The 24225-nt window shown below is 44.1% G+C and overlaps 1 protein-coding gene across 3 annotated transcripts in view; it reads right to left on the bottom strand.

The window, feature by feature from the left end:
• The window catches only part of SELENOI (selenoprotein I), a 60356-nt gene that overhangs the window by 18099 nt on the left and 18032 nt on the right, over nucleotides 1-24225 (bottom strand). For all 3 annotated transcript variants that reach the window (XM_048846068.2, XM_048846070.2, XM_048846069.2), the window contains 2 exons: nucleotides 5755-5823; nucleotides 5292-5400 (listed from right to left, as the gene is read on the bottom strand). In XM_048846068.2, coding sequence (XP_048702025.2) covers nucleotides 5292-5400; nucleotides 5755-5823 — 178 coding nt within the window. The remainder of the gene's footprint in view (nucleotides 1-5291; nucleotides 5401-5754; nucleotides 5824-24225) is intronic.

The following is a 24225-nucleotide window of genomic DNA, read 5'->3' as shown; positions in this document are numbered from 1 at the left end:
GCTTGTATTCTTTGTTCCTAGATGTATACATTTATATTTAACCTCAATGTAAATGTATACATCTAAGAACTAAAGAAGGTAGGCTGTTCTTACATATGGAGTCATTGGACAGACAATATATATCCTCCACACCAGGTACGCTGTTCCTTACTTTCACTATCTTTTCCCCAGCCGAAATCATAGAATCAGAGAATATCAGGGTTGGAAGGGACCTGGTCATCTAGTCCAACCCCCTGCTCAAAGCAGGACCAATCCCCAATTTTTTTTTGCCTCAGATCGCTAAATGGCCCCCTCAAGCATTGAACTCACAACCCTGGATTTAGCAGGCCAATGCTCAAACCACTGAGCTATCCCTCCTCACTAGGATGACAGAGGACCAGTAAGGACTTTTCAAAACCCCTTGAGTAACGATAGGATTGTGTCAGATTCTGACTTTAATGGAATTCCATGACTTCAGCCCCCACCAGAGCAGCCCCCCCCAGGTGCTGGGCTGGAGCAGCTGTGGTTGGCCCTTGCTGCAGAAACAGTGGCAGGGCTGGAGCAGCAGCTGACATCCCTGTTAGAACTCCTTCCCCAGGTATTTAATAAAAGCCGGGGACAGGTCACGGACTTCCATGAATTTGTGTTTATTGCCTGCGACCTGTCCATGACTTCTACTAAAAATACCCATTACAAAATCTTCACCTTACCCCATGAGTCACAGCCCTAAAACATGCCGGACACTTTTTCTAGCGGTATCATAGCAAGAGCATTTTAAAGTCTGCTTCCTGTAAATAGTTTAAATTGCTGGATGAACAGAGATTACACTTAAAGTACACCCGTTCTCCTCACCCCAAACTGGGGACACCAGGCTGACATACTTTCTAAGCAGTAAGATGATCAGGGGGTTGCAGTTACGGTTATTAATCTCTAAGAACTCGTTAAACAGTTAGTCACGCCTGCAACATGGAACGTTACTCCATAGGGAGCACAATGCTCTCCAGAGTCCGCAGCTGGGGTAAGGACGACATTCTTCCACACCATGCCCAAGTAGGGTGTGCCCATTTCCCCTAAAAATTCTGGGTGAAATCTTGGTAAAAAGTCAATGGAAGCTTTGCCATTGCCTTCAATAGGGCCAGAATTTTACCCTCTGGTGATTTAGACCTCAAGCGATGCCCAACCTCCACCAGTGCCACTGATGAAAACCAAGAGTTAGAAGCAAGCTCAGTGTAAGTTTATCATACACCGCACATTCTGCCAGTGCACCTAAATCCTGACCAACACCACCAGCTCAGGCTGGCATTTGGCTTTATATGTGTGCTAGACAGACAGCTGAGGTAGCAACCAGCCTTCCACCTGCAGGGCATGGTTTCTGGCCGAGGACAGGAGAGATGAAATCTGAGATAAGGTTGTAGGGGTACCCACACCACCCTCCCCGTCCACCTGATTCTCCTGTCTGCAGCAATATACCACTTCCTGAATAAGTTAGGGCCCTGCTACCACTGTCTCTCTTTGTCCCTGTAATCTGGTGATTAATATCCAAAAAGTATTCTGAATATGTAAAGCAATACATAAGTGCCAAGTATTATTAGTATTTGGCCAAATACCTGGAAATACCATTTGACTGGAGCTAAATATCAGATACAGTAAACATTTAAACGTTCATTTCAGCAGGATATTAACACGGATAGTGAACTTAACAGATATTATTTTTCTCCAATTTAAACTTGCTACTGCTGCATATTATGAGAAGAAACACTGCAGATCAAATATCTGGTTTATGGGAATTGCAATACAAAGCCATGAGTCATAAGTGTTTTTTCCATTTTTTCTCCAATGATATTTCGGAAATTATACTGATTCTGTCAAGAATGACTTTAATAAAATGACTAATTAGTTTCTAAAAAACTAGAAGTGGACTTATACACTCTGGTCTTAGAGACCTAATTCTGGCAGCTCTTTTGCTGAGAGTTCTTGTTTGTTTGTATTAAGAGGCACAGTTTGTGGATAGTGGCAAATCAGTACAGCAAATCAGTTATAGGAACTGCATTACCGAACAGACATAAGAAAGGTGAAAAGGTGTTAGGAGACGTTCAACAACATGATCCAGGGGTTGACTTACAGACCCTTCCCTATAAATCTGGCCTATGGCCGGCCTGGAGTAATTTAAAGGAAAAACCCATTCAGGAAGGACATATGCTGAGAGCATTAGCATGTCTGATGCCCAGGCAGAAGAGACAGTGTATCTGGTCATCTACAACAGACCATATCCTGCCACATGCACATTGCTTGAAGCTTCCCTCCCTCACTGGTCATAGCAGTTGACGAAATCCTGAAAATAAATCAGAGACTGAAGCTTTGGAACTCGAGAACTTTCCCCTGGTGGGTTCACACCCTGACCTACTTCTACTGCTCTTACAGACCAAAGGGTTGGATTGTGGGGTGTTCTGCCTGTCTCTCAGTACAGGGCACAAGATCCAGTCATAAGAATCATACCCAGGCGATGCACTAGTTTCTCAAGTGAGATGATGCAAACCCCATCCTTTGGAACTTTAGGCCTGAACACTTTGAGAACGTCCTGCAGAGGACAAGCCTGCTCTGGCAGGGAAATGGACGGGACGATCTGATGGGGCTTCTCCATTGGATTGTATGATTCACGGGTACTATGAAAAACAGATCATAAGACCGAGGAATGAGACAAACCTGCTGCCTGCCACATTTCATGACTTCAGTCTCTGAGGGAGAAAGGAAACTGCAATGACGGAAGCAGGAAGGTCTGATACAAAAGTCCATTAGACAAAGGGGAGCAGTGAGGGCAGTGCTGGAAGAAGGGAGCAGAAGGAAGCAGACCTTCTATTGCCTACGGTCACAACTATCCATTGGGAAGAGGAAAGATGATGGCCATGCCAAAGGTACCATGGTTTGGCACCGCCTCCTCCTAGCAATCCAGTGTTACAGGAGTTTTTTGGCGAGTACCAGACCTTTCTGAAATTCAGCTGACTCCCTACTGGGGACAGAATAACGGTACAGCACGAACGTTAACAGAATTCTGTGGAGTGGGATGAGATCACTGAGCTCATTTCACTTGCAAACCACAAACATTTGTACATGTCTTCAAGATGAAAGGCTAGTTCAGCACTTTGTGCCCCCAAGCCCTTTCGGGCAGTCAACAGCTTGACATAACTAGCTCTCCTAGATGGAGGACACCACAACGTATCTTCCCTGCATAAGCAGCCAACATGAACCTGCGATTGGACAAATGTTGAAACAGGGAATTGCGCCCCCATCTTAAAAGAGTTATTCATTTTTAAATTTGTAGCTTTCCAGGGCGGTGTATGATTACTACAGCACAGAAGTATTCTTGCTAGTGAAATTTGCCAGTTGCTCCAAGGAACAAAATGTACAGAATTCCCTCTCAGCTGCTAATAATTGCAGCTTCACTCGCGCTTCTCAGATCTCCAGCTGGATTTCGGTGATTGACCCATTACAGCTATTGCTTTTTCCAACAAGATCCTAGCTAGCTGACACGTGAAACAAAATCTGAAGAGACATTACATTTGCTGTCATCAATAACAGCCATCTCGTTTTGTTCTTTACATGAGATTAGCCATGAGAAGGGATTATATGATGGCATGTAACTGGGCACACAAATTAGACCTCAGATGAATAATGTTCAGTATTAATTCAGGGTCCAATTCTCTGACCCAGCACGTGTCTAGTCATTTACCCTAGTACAATGTGGATGCAAAACACTACCACCAAATCAAAATGGTAGCATTTTACATTTACTTAAGCCAAGTGCAAGGTTGTTACAGGATAGGAAGACAAAAACACTTCAAGGGAGATTGCACATCCTTCAAAGGGGAGATTCTCATAGCCTTCACTTCTGTGCCTTCGAACACTATTAAAGTTACAAAAGTGCCCAGAACAACACACAGTTTGTTAAGCCTCATTATTTGCACAGCTTTAGAGCCAACACTCAGATCTATGACAAGACAAAGGTGCAAGGACAAGTGATAAAGGGCCAAACTTCTTCCTTTTTTTTTTGGTTACAGACCTTCTTATTCCTTTCTTATGCCTTTTCTCTCATCAAGTATTTAGTCGGATGTTTAGGAAGAGCCATTCCAACATGGGATGCCGGACAGACACAGGCAAGCCCTGCCGTAGAGATTATGGGGTATACTACAAAGACTTCCAGAAAGCAAATCATTTTAGATTCTCTCTTGAACAAATGCAGACAAAAGAAACGTTGGCTTGGTCTACACGTCAGAGCGCAGCGGGGTGCCGCTGCAGCACTCCAGCGTAGATGCTCAGTACTACGATGGGAGAGAGTTCTCCTCTCACTGTAGTTAAGCCACCTCCCCAAGAGGCGGTAGCTAGGTCAAGGGAAGAATTCTTCCTTCCATCAGCCTGGCCCCCTCTACATCAGGGGTTAAGTCAGAATAGCTACGTTTCTCCAGAGGTGTGGATTTTTCACACACCTGAGAGATGTACCTGTGCTGATGTAAGTTTTCAGTGCAGATCAGCCCTTAATGTCAAAACAGCCTTTCAAGACTGCCATATAAATTTACTAGCCCAGATATAAAGTCTGCTTGCCCATCCTTTAGCATGATGACAAGGAGGACTGTAACAGACTGTGAAAAGACTGAACTGTCATCCATCAGAAGAGGGAGATAAAGGTACACACATGTAGCATGTAGTGTTTGGGTGTATTTAAATCCAATTTAGATTACTCTAAATCCAACAAAAAACAGGTACCAGTGGCAAATTTTACCTTTTTAAAGAACACGATTAGTTATATAGCACTGGTGCACACACAGCACTGTGCAAATAAATGAACTGGACAAAGACAAGCAGGCCAGCAACCTAAAATTGGTATTTTATCAGCAAGGCAGGTTATTGGCACCCAAATGTATTATTGTTCTTCCTCAAGGCTATAAATAACATAAGGGAGTTTGTTTGGGTTGTTTTATATTTTTTTGACTGTGTGTGTCAAAGTTCATCTTGACTTTAAAAGGTACAAAGAACTCAAATTTTGGGGTTTGGTTTTAACATTGGCTATTCCCTCTCACAAAACTGGAAGGAATGAGTCACATTTTGGTTGCGTTAGTGTAGTATCACCCAGCGATTTCTGTCCTTGACTTCTTGCCACATTGATATTTCAAAACCAAAGAACACTCCAGAGCAGTAGATAAGCAAGCCATATCAGTCAGCACATGAAATTGCAAAACTATGGTATAGGAAGACATGAGAATCCGATCTTTTATTACTCACATGCTCTAAAATGTACACTTAAAAAAAAGCAGTCTTACCGGAAGCATAAAAATCAGGGTCAAAGTATGCCATGAGGAAGAAGTTGAAGACAAGCAACAGGAAGCCAGAAAATGTTATCAGATTTGGAGCCAACCATGTAGGGAAAATCTATGGAAAGCGGCAAAAATACACACAAGGAATCACATTAGCGCACGCAATAGGCACTACACATTGCTTTTAACTACATCAGAGCGGAGGTTATGACTTACTGGTGTTAGACAGTGATAAGAGGCTTTTGACATTTATGATTCTGCAGCATAAAGTTTTAGACGGTTATGCAATATGCAGTCGCGCTCACAGTTATTGTCCTTCTTGAAGGACGAAGGTTGACATTTGTCATGGAATTAACAAAGCAGAGTTTGTTTCAAACAAAAGGCAGTCCTGTCTAAGAGATTATGCCATGACAGAAAATTAGCACTTCTACTTCCAGCACAGAACCACATGACCAGCAGGAATTCTCACCTTCACGACAGTATTCCAGAACGGGTGCATAACATAGAGAGAGAGAGGATTGCTGTCCACCGCACTGTACTGTGAAGGAGAGGAAGAGAAATATGGTTAAATGAATGCTCCAGCAGGTCTCCTATAAACATACTGACTAGACACAATATCAAATTATCTCAAAGAGATCAAGCATCCCCTGGTTCTGGGGTTCTCACAGTGCTGCGTGTCAGATAACAAGTCACCGTATGTCATACCCGAGAAGGATGTCATAGTTTCCCTGCTCTATAGGAAAGTAACATTTTAAAGATAATGGGAAAATCTGAAGCAAACTCTGCCACCTTTGCTGGGAACACTGCAGTCTCCATGCTCATGGAACTCCTGCCCAGAAGTTATCATATTTCAGGAAAAGTCTGACTACTGAATTTATTTTTAAAACCTCAACCCCTCTGGCCCCTAAAGATGCCTTTGCAAAATAACCCCATGAATATAACATGAAAAATAACGTGACCGGACAACTAGCGGCATAGACAATAAAGGGGAAGGGATGCAGATCAGAATAAGTACAGAACACGTCAGAGATTTCTTCTAACTAATTTAAATGAAATCAAGTCAGCAGGGCCTGATGCTATTCATTCCAAGGTGCGGAAGGAATTAGCTGAAGAAATCTCGAAGCCATTGGCAATAATATTTGCAAACTCATGGATGACAGTCCCACTACTTCAGTGCCAGGCAAACTGGTTCAAACTATAGTAAAGAACAGAATTATCAGACACATAGATGAACATGATTTGTAAGGAAGAGTTAACATGGCTTTTGTAAAGGGAAATCATGCCTCACCAGTCTACTAGAATTCTTTGAAGGGGTCAACAAGCATGTGGACAAGGGTGATCCAGTGGATAGTGTACTTAGATGTTCAGAAAGCCTTTGACAACGTCCCTCACCAAAGGCTCTTAAGCAAAGTAAGCTGTCATAGGATAAGAGGGAAGGCCCTCTCGTTGGTCCGTAACTGACTAAAAGATAGGAAACAAAGGGTAGGAATAAACGGTCAGTTTTCAGAATGGCGATAGTTAAGTCCAAAGCAGACCGAAGAGCTACAAAAGGCTCTCTCAAAACTGGGTGACTGGGCAACAAAATGACAGATGAAATTCAATGCTGATAAATGCAAAGAAATGCATATTGGAAAGCAATCCCAACTATATACATAAAAATGATGGGGATCTAAGTTAACTGTTACCCCTCAAGGAGGAGATCTTGGCGTCATTGTGAATAGTTCTCTGAAAACATCCAATCAATGTGCAGCGGCAGCCAAAAAAACTGAACAGAATGTTTGGAATCATTAAGAAAGGGATAAATAATGAGACAGAAAATATCATGTTGCCTAAGTTCCCTATAAGCTGTGCTGTAAGGATAAAGCCTTTGTCTGCAACCATATTGTAAGGCCTAAAGCCTAAGGCCTTAGTATGCAGCCAGATTTAAAAAAAATCTGTAGCAGAAAGTCACATCCTCACATTCCATCTAAATTACATTAGAACAATGTAATATCAGGCTGTTAAGAAGGAGACCCCGTCCTAATGGCCCCCAAGATCACCAGATAAAGAAAGAGATCTTAAGATGGTTAAAGAAAACTTGGTTTGATGGCATTCTGTCTGGCAGGAAACCACTTATCAATAGTTGTGCTTGTGAAATCCTCATTTCTTTATTGTTTTGTCATTATGGTCCCCACTTCCCTATTGTTTATCCATATGGTCTCTGTCTGGTTCTTTAATTGTTTCGGTCTGTAATTAATAATTAATTTTGCTAGGTGTAAATTAGTTAAGGTGGTGGGATAGGATTGGTGAGTAAAATTTTAGTATAATGATTGGTTAAGGTACAGCTAAAAAGAACTCAAATTTCTCTACATAAACTGGGGTCCAAAAGGAAGTTCTTTGGGAACCAACTCCAGGGCACAGCCCCAAAGATCAGAGCGGCCAGACCTCAACACTCTGCCAATGACACCGTGCAGAAACTGGAGTCCCCCAGATGGACCTGATCCTGACTGGCCATCAAGAAAAGTTCATCTGTCTTATTGGGAGCGGTGAGCACTGTATGTGTAGCGTGTACAGTCTGTTTTTGGTGAGTGTTAATAAATAGAGGTTACGTAGTACATTACTGTGTAAGGCTCTTTCACTGGTAAAAGGTCCTGTACACCCCCAGAAGCAGTATACACCCGGAGCCCTACGTATTGGGAAAGGGCGTGGGTACTTAAATTGACCAGGTTAGTTACACCCTAAGCCCTACCCATTTGTACATGTGGCCCTTCGCCCCACGAATTGGGTAAGGGTAGGTGCTTTTTGCCTGGAGCCCTATGGACTGGGAAAAGATGGGGTACCCTAATGGGTGCAGGGAACAGCATGGCCACACAGCAGCCTGTGTAGTGCCACGCAGGCGCGCAGGGAACCCGCCCAGGGACGTGCCGCAGTTGGGGTGCCCCTCCCCCAGCCCCAACACAGCCTGCAGCATGGATCTGCCGGCGCAGTGTGGCCTGACCCCAGAGCAGCCTGGACCCAGACGCGGCCGGGGCAGGGCGACATGACCCCAGGGCAGCCCAGACCTAGCCGCGACCAGGGCAGCGCAGCCCGGCCCAGACCCAAGCGTGGCCAAGGCGGCCCTCCCACAGCCTGGATCGGCTGGGGCTGGGGGAAGGGCGCCTATCCTGCAGCCCCAGAGCTCCCGCAGCAGGGAGAGGCGCCTCTCCCCCCCAGCCCAGGTGCTGCTGCAGGGAGAGAGACCTCTCTTCCCACCATAGCCCCGGAGCACCCTCCTGCACCCCCAACCTCTCATCCCCGACCCCACCCCAGAGCCCGCACCCCTGCACCCAATCCTCTGTCCCAGCCCTGAGCCTCTGAGCCCATGCCAGAGCCCATACCCTCAGCTGGAGCCCTCACCCCCTGCACCCAATCCTCTGCCCGAGCCCTGAGCCCCTCATCCCTGGCCCCACCTCAGAGCCCACACCCTCAGATGGAGCCCCCACCCCTTGTACTCAACTGTTACTTATCAGCTGTGTGTTCTTGGGGAACCAGGGCACAGTATCCAGCCAGTCTGACTCACAAAAGACCTCCCCCACCCCCTGCTTGAACCAAAGCCAATCAGAAGAAAGCCTTACAAAAAAAATCAATGAAAAGGCAGTGGAAGACATACCTAAACCCCTCAGGACAAGGGTGACAGGATTAAGGAAACTCCCCTAGCCTCATTTGCATCAAAGATGGGACAGGGAGGCATCTCCATTAGCATACAGAATGGAGAACAGAGATTCCAAGGCAAGAACCGCACTGAACTTTGTGACCAGAAAAGCACTGCATGATGGGGAATCTCTGCTCCAAAGCTTAATGAACCCAGCCTGCCCAGCTCAGTAGTTATCAGATCAATTCTAGTAATAAATCCTTTATTGGTATCCAAAATACTAAAGCTGCCTAATTGCATTGTGAGCTCCCTAGAAGGAACACCGCCCATAGCCAGGAATGATCAGCTCCTATTGTCTAGCCTGAACAAAACAACATTGGTATACTCCCTTGAGCCATCAGTTTACCCACAAACTAATCTGGTGTTCTCCCTTGAACCATTGTTCTTTCCTACAAAAACCCCTACCCATGCTCAAGTAAGTGTTCTGATGCCTGGATCCAAAATCTGCATCAGTTCCATTGGGACTTCATCTTCTCCTGATCGTGTTGGGGGCTCTGCCTGTCTCCAGCACTCCGGACCCTCAACCACCACCACCACCTGGGAACCCGATCGATTCAAGCTTCATGGAGTGGTGAGAACTTATCTCTCTCTCTAGGTATAGCCTTCTGACCCTGACTTGTGTGATCAGTTATAGTTTTCTAAACCTGACTTTTGTAATCATAATATTAAATCTAACTTAAATTTAACTGTTTTGTTTGGCTCCCCTTGTATGGTTTACTTGGCAATAAATAACTTTCATGGTTAAGCTGGTTGCTTCTCTCTCCCCCGCACCCCATGTGTGTTTTTTGGCTTCCCCATTTGCTCTGCAGCAATGCTCCTCGTACCTAAGCAAAGATCCCTGCAGTACCCAAAAATCCTGAGGGGTTTGCTCATTGAGTGGGTTATTACTAGAACAATTGTAACATGAAAGTGGGGATAGGGATGTGCTGAACCTAGGACGTATGAGGGTGGCAGCTTGGAAGTGCTGTTCAACCCAGTCTGCTGAGTCCAGGGACGTATAAGGGATCAGCTTGGGAGCGCTGATTAACCTGGTCCTCTCAGACGTGCTCTGTTAATGTGTGTGTTGGTCTGACACTGGGGCTGGAGGAACCTAGCCCTGGGGAACCTCGGTCCTGCAGGATAGCTCCATTGGGAGGGAACTTGCAGAAGGGAGAATTAGAGCTCCGTGTGAGAACACAAGTGACACAAGCAGTACATGGATAGAAGTACAGACCCCCACCCCCTTCCCCCAGAACAGTAACTCTAATAAAGGAGCATACCCCAAAGTAATGGACAAATCTGATAACACAACCCTCTGCCCCAGCTCTGAGCCCCTCATCCCTGACCCCACCCCAGAGCCCACACCCCCAGCTGGGGCCTTCACACCCCTGCACCCCAACCCTCTGCCCTAGCCCTAAGCTCCCTCACCGCCCCCCCTCCCCCCAGCACCACATGAATTTTGTTATGTGCAACAATAGGACTCCCTATTGGTGCACATAAAATTCATTCCGTACGTGGATGGGAAAAATTAGAGGGAACACTGCATATTGCCTCTATATAAATCCATGGCACACCCACATCTTGAATACTGTGTGCAGATGTGGTCACCTCATCTCAAAAAAGATCTATTGGAATTGGAAAAGGTTCAGAAAAGGGCCACAAAAATGATTAGGGGTATGGAATAGCTTCCACATGGAGAGATAAGACTGGGACTTTTCAGCTTTGAAAAGAGACTATTAAGGGGGGATAGGATAGACATCTATAAATCATGACTGGTGTAGAGAAAGTAAATAAAGAAGCATTATTTACTCCTTCCCATAAACCCAAGAACTAGGTAGGGGTCACCAAATGAAATGAATAGGCAGCTAGTTTAAAACAAATAAAAGGCAGTATTTCTTCACACAACGAATGGTCAACCTGTGGAACTCTTTGCCAGAGGACGTTGTGAAGGCCAAGACCATACCAGGGTTCAAAAAAGAACTAGATAAATTCATGGAGAATAGGCCCATCAACGGCTATTAGCCAGGATGGGCAGGGATGGTGTCCCTAGCCTCTGTTTGCCAGAATGGGAATGGGCGACAGGGGACGGATCACTTGATGATTCCCTTATGTGCAGGTGAGGCCCCGGAATACTGGAGAAGGGCTAACATGGCGCCCATCTTTAAGAAGGGGAAAAGGAGGAGCTGGGGAAGTACAGACCAGTCAGCCTGAGCTCGACAGCTGGGAAGCTGCTAGAGGAACATATATATCACCACGCTGCTTGATGCTGATTAGGCCTTAGCTGGAGTGCTGCGTCCAATTTTGGTGACCGCTGTACGGAAAGGTTGAAGAAACTGGAAAGGACCCAGAGGTGAGCGACAAAGATGATCAAAGGGATGGAACACAAGCCATATGAGCAAAGGCTGAAGGAACTGGGGTATGTTTAGTTTGGAAAAGAGGAGATGGGGGGGGGGGGGAAGGCATGATAGTGGTCTTCAGATATTTGACAGGCTGCCATAAGAAAGATGGAGAAAAATTGTTCTTTTGCCACAGAGGGCAGGACAAGAGGCAGTGGGTTCAAACTTCAGCATGGCAGATTTAGAGTAAATGTCAGGAAAAGCTTCCTCACTGTAAGAACAGTAGGACAACGGAGCAGACGCCTTGGGAGGTTGTGGAAGCTTCTTCGCTGGAGGTTTTCAGAAGGAGGCTGGAGAGCATCTGCCTTGGATGGTTTAGACACAACAAATCCTGCATGTTAGCCGGGGGGGTGGTGGTATCGGACTGGATAACCTTTGCAATCCCTTCTAGCCCTGTGGGGTTTGATTCTATGAATATTAGTTTCAAGTTCCTACACAGAATCCTGCTCTCTCCTGATTATGGCCGACAAGTGGGGGGGACATGAGTGGAAGTTCATTGTGTCTCATCCACAGGCAAAGTGAATAATTATTACTATTTGTATTGCAATAGCACCCAGGAACCCCTTTCACAGACCAGGACCCTGGTGTGCTAGGCACTGTACAAACACTTGGGATATATGTCTACACTCGAGCTGGAAGTGTGAAAATTAGCCACACTAGAGCTTCCCCCATGCAGACCCTGGCTGACCCCTAGCCTCTCCCATTCAAACAAGCACATCTGCCCCTGTTCCCATGTGTGTCTGTGCCCTCAACCAGCCACTGCCCTGTCCCTATGTAGCTCTGCACCCCGACCCCCATGTGTCTGTGAGCCCCTGTCTGACCCACGCACACCCACCCACCCATACCCATCACCCCAGCCCCTGTCTGCTGACCTGGCCTGACACCTGCTGCGAAGGCAGTTCTCCCTCTTCCCTCAGTGACAGGGAGCTACTGCTGTTCTTGCGCCACAGCGCTCTCTGGTGGGCAAAAGGCGGAACTGCAAGCAACATTTGGCCAGAAGCTTTTTTCTGCCCAATAAATTAGAAAACTGCGGGGCTCATTACATACACGCACGCGCAGTAGCGCAAAATTCCCCCAGTAGTGAGAGATTGGAGGCCAAGATGTTGAGCATTTAGTAGATTAGTTATTAGTATACAACTATTTGAGTGCTGATGATGTGCTTGTAGCGGTAAGTTAAAATATGGACACAGCCCTGTCCCAAAAAGAACGTAGTCTAAACAAAGCAGTTTTAGATCTGTTAAGACCACAGACATGCCTTATATCTAAAACAAAGTTACCTCCTTCAGTGACAGGACTTGTACAAGACTGGATTGTTCTTCTGGTTGATGTATTAGAGACTGCCATATATCTACGAAGAGAAATATGACATTGCAAAAAACGGGGGGGGGGGGGGGGATATGGGTATACTTGCTAGAAGTTGTACCAGTTGTCAAAAAAAAAAAAAACCCAACCTCAACAAAAAATACCACACCTATAATCTGTCTCAGAACAATGAACACAGTCAGATCTAGCTTATGTGTTGCAGACCGAAAGAACAGAGGAAACAGAGAAAATGTCATATGGCACCCAATAGTTAGGACCCTGAGCTCTAGGCAACTGGGCAGTGCATTCATTACAACCATGCAGAGGATATAAAAATTATACATTAAATAGCAATTCACTGGGTAGCTTCTGTCCTCTTAGTAAAAGATCGGCCGTTTACTGCAGGGTAATTCCTAGGCAGAGGGACACGATTTTTAAAGTTGACTAGAACTTCTTAATGCACAAATTGAGACATCTTACAACACCCTCTCCCTGAAAATTAGACCCCTTAAATGTGTCTCAAAGGTGTCTCAAATTGCACTCTCAAGACACTAGTAGGTCTTGAAAATCTTGGCCTGGGTTAACATAAATAAGGTACTGTGCAGTATTAGTATTCAGCCAGACATACAACAAGGAAACCTGTGTGAAGGCAGTCAGTATAGATGGGCTACATTTACAATTCTTTCCCCATGGGTCTACAGCGTATAAGAACCAAACCCTTCAATTTCCTTAGGCTATTATTGGTGCAGCACACTGTAAAAAGCCAAGTGTGCCAACACCAAAGTTGGCATAGAACCAGGAATTATAAATGGAGCAGAAATTCTCACTTGACAGGCACTGATAATGTCCCACACAAGCAAAGGCACAAAAGCCACTCTTCCACGTCCACCATCATGATCAAGAACTATTGTTTTCCATGTCAGTCTAAACAAGACCCCATCTACTCACCCCAGGCACATGAGAAAGAAGTTTTATGAGGCTGCAGGATTTATGAAGAGAAATAATTGTGTGTGCTGTGGTCAGACACCATGGCTTCCACCTGGCTTCACCCCAGCAGCTTCTAACAGAGGCTACCTGAAGACAGGGATGTCATGAATTGCCTGAAACCCAGATATCTAAGGTCTGACTCATTTCTTTTGGAGTTAAAATCTGCACAGCTCCAGAAATGAAACAAGCACAGTGAAAGCACCCAATGCTCACTTCTTTAATCAGTGCAGGATAGTGCTTGGACATGAGGAGACATGGTCCTCAAGTGTACTTAACTTTAATTAAAGCTTAGGTTCTGCAGAGGTTGCTAGTATTCTCTTTAGAAAAATCCCTACTCTCCTGGGGCCAGTGGAATTTTCAAATCCTCTGGAAATGCTTCCTTTACAAATCAGTAAGCCAGACACTATCTAATTCTAAATAACGGTGCACGTTATCTGCTCTCTACCTCATAAACAGAACTATTATCCAGCACAAAGGTACAAAGATTATCCTGTCTAAAGTCCTTCCTCCAAGGTGACGTTTTGATACAATCCCAAGAAAAAATTCAGAGGATATAAATGCCTAGGCTGACTTACTTAGTGCTGAAGAGTGCATGACTTGGCTGTCATTTCATTGTTCCGCTCATAATTCCATGTGCTTCGTCCCGGTGAAGTGCCCCCAGGACACACCAAGCACATCTGGCAATTACCCCCTCCCGAAGGAAAGCTCCCCTCTCCAACTACAACCAAAGAAAAGTCACTTTCTAAAAGCCATCCACTCTAAGTGATCTCTTTTACTGCATTTGCAAATGAAGGCGATAGCCATGTCCATTTGCCTTCTTTTTAGAAATAGAGGGGAACAAGGAAAAGAGAAGGCAGCTACAGACATCAAAACAAGACAGTCTCGAACCTCCAGCCCACAAGTTATTGACCAGGAGAAGATATTTATTTTCACTCCCTGATTAAAATGTATTCCACAAGGAGAGAACACAGTCTAGGAACACACAAGCGGAGGTTATGAAGGACAAGAAGATGACAGGGAATCACTGGAAGTAACTGAGGCAGAGACAAGACACCAAAGTGTCAGATATGGCTTCGAAATAATACAGTCTCTTCCATGCTCCCAGCACTCTGCAGCGATGAGACTCAGACAACCCATGAGAAGTCTTACACTAACCTGTCTATGAAAAGATGCAGAATTCGTCAGAGCATATGTTAATGTAAAGTTATGCCATGAAGCTATTACCAGCAGGAGAGTGAGTTTGTGTGTGTATGGGGGTGGGGGGGGTGAGAAAACCTGGATTTGTGCTGGAAATGGCCCACCTTGATTATCATGCACATTGTAGGGAGAGTGGTCTCTTTGGATAAGTTATTACCAGCAGGAGAGTGAGTTTGTGTGTGTGGTTTTTGGAGGGGGGTGAGGGAGTGAGAGAACCCAGATTTGTGCAGGAAATGGCCCACCTTGACTATCATACACATTGTGAAGAGAGTTGTCACCTTGGATGGGCTATTACCAGCAGGAGAGTGAGTTTGTGTGTGGTGGGGCGGAGGGTGAGAAAACCTGGATTTGTGCTGGAAATGGCCCAACTTGATGATCACTTTAGATAAGCTATTACCTGCAGGACAGTGGAGTGGGAGGAGGTATTGTTTCATGGTCTCTGTGTGTATATAATGTCTTCTGCAGTTTCCACGGTATGCATCCGATGAAGTAAGCTGTAGCTCACGAAAGCTCATGCTCAAATAAATTGGTTAGTCTCTAAGGTGCCACAAGTACTCCTTTTCTTTTTGCGAATACAGACTAACACGGCTGTTACTCTAAAACTAATAGAATTATTCTTTCATTAGATGCTGGCATGCCCAGACAAACTTGTTTTGGGATAACGTGCTTGTGCACCCGAATAAGGTAGTTTGTGACAAGAGGCGCAAATCAAACCTACATAAGCCTCTTGTAAGAGAGGGAGCAAATACCAGGATTAACAGAACAAAAATCTGAGAAGGCAGAAAGGGCCTTAATATTAGACTGGAAACCGATCCTTCTCAAACAGGTGGGCGAAAATCCATCTACCTTGTCTATTATAATTTATTTCTAAGTAAAGTATATTAAAATAAGAGCTGACTCCAGTTCTTTATTTGGAGATTTCAATATCCCATTTTCTATTTATTTTTCTTTAATATTGTTGCTGCATACCCCAACGACAGATTATTCTGCATTCTGTGATGGACACAGCTGTGGCTTTCAGCAAACTGATATACGGTATTTACTTCCCCGAGCCCATAGCTATCAACGACCCCAGACAATTCGCAAAGTTGTGCCACAGCATTAAAATCTTAAACTCTGATGGTTTAAATTGTTCGGATATAGATATTCAGGCCTGTCTGTAAAGACCCAGCCTCTAAGAATGTAGGTGTATTCTTCTCACTTGTCTAGTTCTAGAGGTATAAAAGAAAGAATCAAAATCACTGTCTGTCGGTGTAAGGGCCTTCTCTCCCTGTGACAGTCTGAGGCCCTGTGCTTAGGCTAAGGCCTTTGGCTAAGCAGCAGAGGCAGCCATAAGCTGGGAAGCAAATGGTCACCTCCCATTCCAAACTAGTCACATTGAAATAAGGTGCTACTGGGCTGTTAGGATACAATCCTGTCCTGATAATGCCTATCACCTCCAGAGAAAGGGAAGTGCCTAGAAGATGTAAAAGGAAATTTAGTTTGATAGCATCCTGTCTGGCAAGAACTCACTTATCAATAGCTGGGATGTGAAATCCTCATTTCTTTCAGAGTAACAGCCATGTTAGTTGTATTCGAAAAAAGAAAAGAAGTACTTGTGGCACCTTAGAGGCTAACCAATTTATTTGAGCATCAGCTCACTTCATCGGATGCATACTGTGGAAACTGCAGAAGACATTATATACACAGAGACCATGAAACAATACCTCCTCCCATCCCACTCTCCTGCTGGTAATAGCTTATCTAAAGTGATCACTCTCCTTACAATGTGTATGAAAATCAAGGTGGGCCATTTCCAGCACAAATCCAGGTTCCCCCCCGCGCACACACACACAAACTCACTCTCCTGCTGGTAATAGCTCATCCAAACTGACCACTCTCCTTACAATAGAATATCTTTGTTGTTCTATCACTGTAGTCCCCATTTCCCTATTGTTTGTCTGCATAATCTGTCTGGTTCTGTGATTGTTTCTGTTTGCTGTATAATTAATTTTGCTGGGTGTAAACTAATTAAGGTGGTGGGATATAATTGGTTAAATAATCATGTTACAATATGTTAGGATTGGTTAGTTAAATTTCAGGAAAATGATTGGTTAAGGTATAGCTAAGCAGAACTCAAGTTTTACTATATAGTCTGCAGTCAATCAGGAAATAGGTGTGTGGGTGGGGGAAATGGGAACAGGGAATGGGGTTAGGGAAATGGAATCATGTTTTGCTAAGGGGGGGGAATGGAAACAGGGACACAGGTGTAAGGCTCTGTGTGTCAGAGCTGGGAAGGGGGACACTAAGGAAGGAAATTGGAATCATGCTTGCTGGAAGTTCACCCCAATAAACATCAAATTGTTTGCATCTTTGGACTTCGGGTATTGTTGCTCTCTGTTCATGCAAGAAGGACCAGGGAAGTAAATGGGTGAAGGAATAGCCCCCTAACATAAATCTCATCTCCTTATACTACTAGGAGTTTCAGCACCCATCTTACTGCAATTTTAAAGCATGGAATTCCAAGTGGTTTAAGAGAGAATGAGATTTAAACTGATGGCGGGGGGGAGAGAAGGAGACAGAGATTCAAACAATCTCATTATCCCCATAACCACTTGGAATTAGAAAGCAACTAAACAGTTTGGGACAAAAAGAGACACACCCTAGGTAGAAAAATTTTCTAGACAGCTTCAACTACATACACTTCTCTGCCACCTTTTATCCAAAGGATCCCAAAGTGTTTTACAAGTTTCAATGAAATCTCAAAGCCCTAGTGGTGGGGCAAATATTATCTCCATTTTCCAGACAGGGAAACTAGCAGTGATAAGCAAACCTGCCCTAAGTCACACAGGAAGTCAGTTTGCAAGCTGGGAACAGAACCCAGAACTCCTGGATTCCAGGCCTGTGTTTTGACACACGACTTCCTTCTCCTCACTGTGGGAAATTTACAGCAATGCCTACGCGCTAGTCTCGGCACACTGACAACCTCCCTAACATATGTTATAAGCTACTTAGAAGGGACCAACAGTTCATCTCATCTGACTGCCCATAGATCACAGGCCACTAATGCCACCCAGCACCCGCACACTAAACCCAACAAGCAAAGTTAGACCAAAGTATTATAGCCTACGGGTCGCTAAATTATTATGTGCCACAGGCAGATACTAGGAGGGACCAGATGATCCAGGTAAACGACCTGCACACAATTTGTCTAGTTGAGTGAGTAGCCATGGCTTGAAGGAGCCCTCATCCAATCTTTCTTGGCTGGAAGAACTCACATCATCAGGCCTCCAGGCCAGGCTGCGTGTGTAAAGTTGCTTTTTGGAGATCACATTTCCAAGCACTGAGATATCATTCTGGTAAATTAACATCTCCACCAGGATGAAGACTTAAGAGCTACCCCCCATTCATAAAGTCAGATGGACCTCTAGGGAGCAGACACCACAATTCATGGTTTACAAGTAACCTTAACTCCATACTGCAAGCTACTCTGAATGAAAGCAGGCCGTTGGGAGGATACATCTGGAACACAGCTACAGTACACAGCATGCTCTTCTGGCACAGATTTAAACCCCGTTTCTTTTGCAATCCCAGAGTAGACCGTTTCGTCTTACAGTTTAGCACATAATTCTTAACTGACAAAAGTATTCCAATTGGGTAATCTGGCCAGCCTGTCTCAGGCATCGCCTTCCTTGGCTCCAGTGTCTCCTGATAACCGGTGAAGCAAATGAAGAGTGGCAGGTTTAAATCCAGCACCATTTTTTTCTTAGAATTGTTAAGGCCCAAAAGATTCAGATTCCAGCTTCTTCTCTTGTTAAAAATCTTGCTATTCCGTCACTTCACTCCTGCTACTTCTTGATGGAAGTTAGTAGGACCTCCAACACCACCAGGCCCACGTGCAAAAAACTAATATGCAACAAACACAAATTACACTCCTCAGAGTCCTGCTCTTTCAAAGTACTGCTCTGTAGATTATGAGTAGCACCAGTTATGACAATGGTTCACCAGCATCTTTCAAGGGCAGGGCAAATGAGTGGTGGGTAAAATATAAGGCAAGTAGCTCACGCACACAGCAAACTCTCACTCCAAGCATACAAATATTTGTAATTGTGATTCTGTTTTAATATAGCACCTTTCATGCAATTGGATCCTTCTGCACATTAATACTCAAAACAGTCACAAAACCTAATAATTACCATGGAGATTAGAGAGGCATTTTTAGATTCCTGTAGTTGGTATAATCACTGCACTCATGACTGAAATGCAGCCCACCTATGAAGCAGCAATTTGTCAACTGCTGGAAATGGCCCACCTTGATTATCACTACAAAAGGTCTCCCCCCCCCCCCCCTCCTGCTGGTAATAGCTCACCTGACCTGATCACTCTCCTTACAGTGTGTATGGTAACACGCATTGTTTCACATTCTCTGTGTATATAGATCTCCCCACTGTATTTTCCACTGAATGCATCCGATGAAGTGAGCTGTAGCTCACGAAAGCTCATGCTCAAATAAATTTGTTCCTCTCTAAGGTGCCAACAGTCCTCCTTTTCTTTTTGCGGATACAGACTAACATGGCTGCTACTCTAATACCCATTAATTTATCCTTTAAACTATCCACTGAGACTCGCCCTGACTGAAAACAGGAGATACTGCATCTCATACACACTAGCCAATTACGTTTTGCCATTGTATGTCAGAGAGGGGAGGCATGTTTTGTGCAGCAGAAGTAGTGTTTACATCAGACACCTATGAGCTGCATACTGATTCTGCAGGCATCTTAACTGAATGTAGCCCTCCCACAAGCAGTGAAGCTGTAGACTGAGCCCACAATGTGAAGCACCAGTGAAACCACACCAAAACTCTCATCTATTTATAATTGTTGCACACAAAAGTGGCATAGAAATAGAATGTCACAGACAAACTAGCTGACCCTAGCTCTACCTGTACAGAAATACGTATTTCACATACTAGAGCAAGGAGAGTTTTACAAACTACAGATTGTTCTTACATTAAGAAACAATGGGAAGGCCTTGCTTTGGTAAAAGCACCAACTCACTCCTGTTCCACAGTTCATACACTTGTACTCTTTTGCGTTATAGTAGCTTCACTAATAATCTAACACAGTGGCTCTCACCCTTTCCAGACTACTGTACCTCTTTCAGGAGTTTGATTTCTCTTGCAGACCCCAAGTTTCACCTCACTTAAAAACTATTTGCTTACAAAATCAGACAAAAATACAGAAGCGTCACAGCACACTACTACTAAAAAATTGGTTACTTTCTCATTTTTACCATATAATTATAAATCAATTGTAATATAAATATTGTACTTACATTTCAACAAACAAATCGCTGTCTACATGAAATTTCAGTTTGTATTGACTTTGCTAGTGCTTTTTGTGTAGCCTGTTGTAAAACTAGGCAAAATCTAGATGAGTTGATGTACCCCTGGAAGACCTCTGCGTACCCACAGAGTACGCGTACCCCTGATTGAGAACCACTGATCCAACTTATAGGAACATTATCTTTGAAAGTCTACATGGAACTAAAAATGGATTGGGAAACTACTACTTTCAAGTGGAGTTCAAAGCTAAAACTCAACGTTTGACTGAACAGGTTTGCTTCCTGCATATATTCCATCATCTTGACTGATCTTAGCAATTAAAGTTTTCACTGCTTTACACTCCTGTTAGTCCTGCAGACCCAACACAGCTAAGAGAAGGAATATAATTCAGCTTCTTCTTGTGCATCAGAATTGACTAAGTTCCAATCCGCTACCCCTGTGCAAACCCACAAAAGGCAGAGGGGCTGCAAAGGTGTCGATGAGAACATAATTTGGCTCAGCCACCTTTTGTTACAGGTATTCATGAAAAGGAAGAGCCTGCAGGACTCTACGATCCCGGGCTGTGTTTCCAGGATTAGCAGTTAAAAAAAATAAAATAAAATTTGTATCACAGTAAACTATAAATCAGAACAAAAATGCAATTCAGTGACATTTTTACAGAATCGCTTTTCATATTAAAACTGCCCATTCTGAGTTTGTCTCTCCTTGCCACTCCATTGCAATGCCTGCAATGCACACACCATGGTGGAACTTACCACAACCATTGGTTCATTTCACTTTCTTCCAGCAGCATACCAAAAGGGAAAAGAACAATAGGGCCTTTGATACTCTAGCATTTTGGGGGGATATCTACCCCAGCACAGCCCTACTGGTGGTAGCGACAATGTAGACACAGCACGGTCTCAATCCTCTAACCCTACACAGTCCTCTAACCCTACCTGTTTCTACACTAGTGCTCCCACTGTTGGTAGATTTCCCAAAAATGCTACAGCAGCCAGCCTAAAAGAGAATCTGGAGTGCTCTCTCTCTCTCTCTCTCTCTCTCAAGAAGAAACATTCCGAGAGTGAGCCTGTCAATACAAGACAAAGCAGAGTGCTTACAATATTTAATTGTTGTATGGCTGCCACCACCTTCTCACTTACCATTGCTTGCTCTGCAAAGTTAAGGCCCTTTTGAAGAAAAAGAAAAAAAAACTTGCCCCAATCCTCAACAGGTTAGTGCAAATGTTGTGGACAACTCTGCAGGTACAATTTCTTTTTTTCAAACCAGATTTAACAAGATGGGGTTAATGGTTTGTAAATCAGGTACACCTGCCCATACATACAGCAGATTCTTATAGGACAGGTTTCAGAGTAGCAGCCGTGCTAGTCTGTATTCGCAAAAAGAAAAGGAGGACTTGTGACACCTTAGAGACTAACAAATTTATTTGAGCATAAGCTTTCGTGAGCTACAGCTCACTTCATCGGATGCATTATAGGACAGTCGTGGCTGGGAAGGCAAGGAATCTATTTTAGGATTTCTAAGGTACTATAATATCCAAGCCCTGGGATAAGAGCTTTTTACTACTTGGCTCAGTTTTGCAGGCCTGCTGGATGTGCCAGTGAGGATCTCTGGTGATCAGGCCATTACTCTGAGCAGGAATGAGACACAGATACTTAGGCCTCGTCTAGACACAAACATTGTACTGATTAAACTAAATCAATTTAGAAACCAATTGAAACTGGTGCAACTCCTTTGGACAGACATTCTTAAAATCAGTTTAAGAGTATCTGCTATCAATTTAGCTTAAGTGAGACTTCTACAATAAACAGTAATACCTGCAATGGGATCACTTACAATACTGAGGAAGACTATTCCTTCCTGAAGGGCCTACAACCTAAATTGGACTGTACAGACACACCACCAAATGAATTAGGGACCATTGGGCCAGTTTCAAGGTAATGCACCTTGAAGGTGCATTCAAGGTAATGCACACTTGAAATCACCACTTTTATTGGTAGCCTATAACTTTAAAGTTTCTTCAGAGAGGAAGGGACAAGTTTTTAAAGATGAAGAATTCAGTCATTTCAAGGCAAGTCAGTGTGCATTTAAATTGTGTGTCAGCACCTATCAATGTTCATTACTTGCACAATAAAAGTCAAAGAATTATTGGTCTCAAGTGGTTTTTTAAAAATTACCCCATCTGGGCCACTTATGTTACAAACAGTATCAGAAGTTATTCTTCCAATTTGACACAGGAAGACAACTAAATTTTCAAAATCCCAGGAATCAACTCAGCTCACAAGCACCTGAGGAAAAGCTGAACCACGTCCCCAAGTGATGTAGTGTTTTTCCTTTTGTGAAATGCTCTAACCCACATTCACTGACTTAACACATGCTAACAGGACAATGGACAGCGTTTCAGCTGCCAAGAACAAGCTCTGTACAGGATTCCTAACTGACTGCTGTTTTTAGCTCACAATGAGAAGTGAAGGGCTCATACAGCACTTCTTTTCGTCACACAACAGGGACATCTCAGGAGGAGCTGATTATGTATTTGAGTAGGAAGATATAGAGATTTATAGTCCAGATTCTATGGATGGCTTCCATGTCTAGAAAACCAATGCTGCTCTGAAGGAATTCAGTTACAAGTCACTCTGGGGCATATCTACACTACCACCTCAAATCAACCTATGTTAGGTCAATTTACAGCCACCACAGTAATTATGGCAGTGGCTTATGTCCAGACTACCCTCATTCTGATAGTGGTACACGTCCTCACCAGAGCGTTTCCACCAACTAGTGTGGGGCTCCCCGCAGCAAACAAGGGGGAGGGAAGGAGCCTGGTTTTCAAAGGTGGTAAGCATCTGTAGCTCCCCGTGGCTTCAAATGGAGCTGTGGTGTTTAGTATCCCCAGAGATCAGACCCTAAGTGTCTGAAGCTGGACACCCAGAATTAGAGACTGTCTTTGAAAACTGGACTGTATGTTACCTGTTTTTGTGTGTGTGTTTGTTTTTTAAAAACGGGAGCCTCAGTGCAGCAGGGCTCCCACTGGGGAGCATGAAGCTGGGGTCCCTAGCAGCAGCCTAGTTGGTGAGCTAGACTTTCTTGTCAATTTCAGGGCTCCAGCAGAGCCCTGAACTTGACAAGACCGCCAACAGCAGATGTAAGGCATGCAGGATCTACATGGGCACTGCGTCCCCCAACTACACCGCCATAAGCCCCTGCACCTCTGGGGAGTAGGGCACTTATCTGCGGGAGCAAGGCTGTAGTGTGTACACTGACATAGTTAGGCCAACATAATCTGCCTTATGTCAACCTAACCATGTAGTGTAGGCCACACCTCAGATAATGCATTCTGATAATCACAAGACTAGTGATTATATTGCCAATAATGCGAAGTAGTTCTGCCCAAGCTATTCCTTCCCCATTTACATCTAATCTGAATATTACGTCCCCTAACTTCACAAACCTGCATCACCAGGAAAAGGTTAGCGGTATCATTAATAACTTTACTTATGAAAAAAATCCTCACCTCAAAGCCAATTTTCTAGCGGCAAGAACAAACGGAACTTTTCCTTAGAACAGAGTATATTCACAACACTGCTCTGAACCACTTCCCACTGAAGGAGAAAATCAGTATTCAGAGGTAAAACAATGGTGCCTCAGAGAAACAATTTTCCACTTATTTACTGGTCATTAGTTAATTCCCAAAGCCCATTTGAGATAAATTCACAAAGTTTAGTATATTTCCTTCTCCTCTAAACAGGAACTGGAGAATGCAGTCTGTACTTGAAGGCATTAACTCTTTCATAGAGGTGTACCTCCAAAATTGCATGTTGGACATTTATTAGCAGAGGCAGAGCATTATAAATGTTAGTAAAGAAGCCCCAATGGAACCTTGTTACAAACTGGAGATTAAAACAAAATTACATTATTTTAGCAGGTGGGTTAAAATAAGTTTACAAGCAGCTGTGTCTAAGGGTATGTCTACACTACCCACCAGATCGGGTGGTGGAAGTAGTGGTAGAAATCTGTGAGGGAGTTTAAGTCGTCTGTCCAGAGAATGAAAATATCGTTGATGTATCTCAGGGATTTCACTGGTTT

This window comes from Caretta caretta, chromosome 3, assembly GCF_965140235.1.
Source record: "Caretta caretta isolate rCarCar2 chromosome 3, rCarCar1.hap1, whole genome shotgun sequence".
Lineage (NCBI taxonomy): Eukaryota > Metazoa > Chordata > Testudines > Cheloniidae > Caretta > Caretta caretta.
Note: the sequence above shows the minus strand (reverse complement) of the source record. Positions and strands in the feature narration are given on the sequence as shown.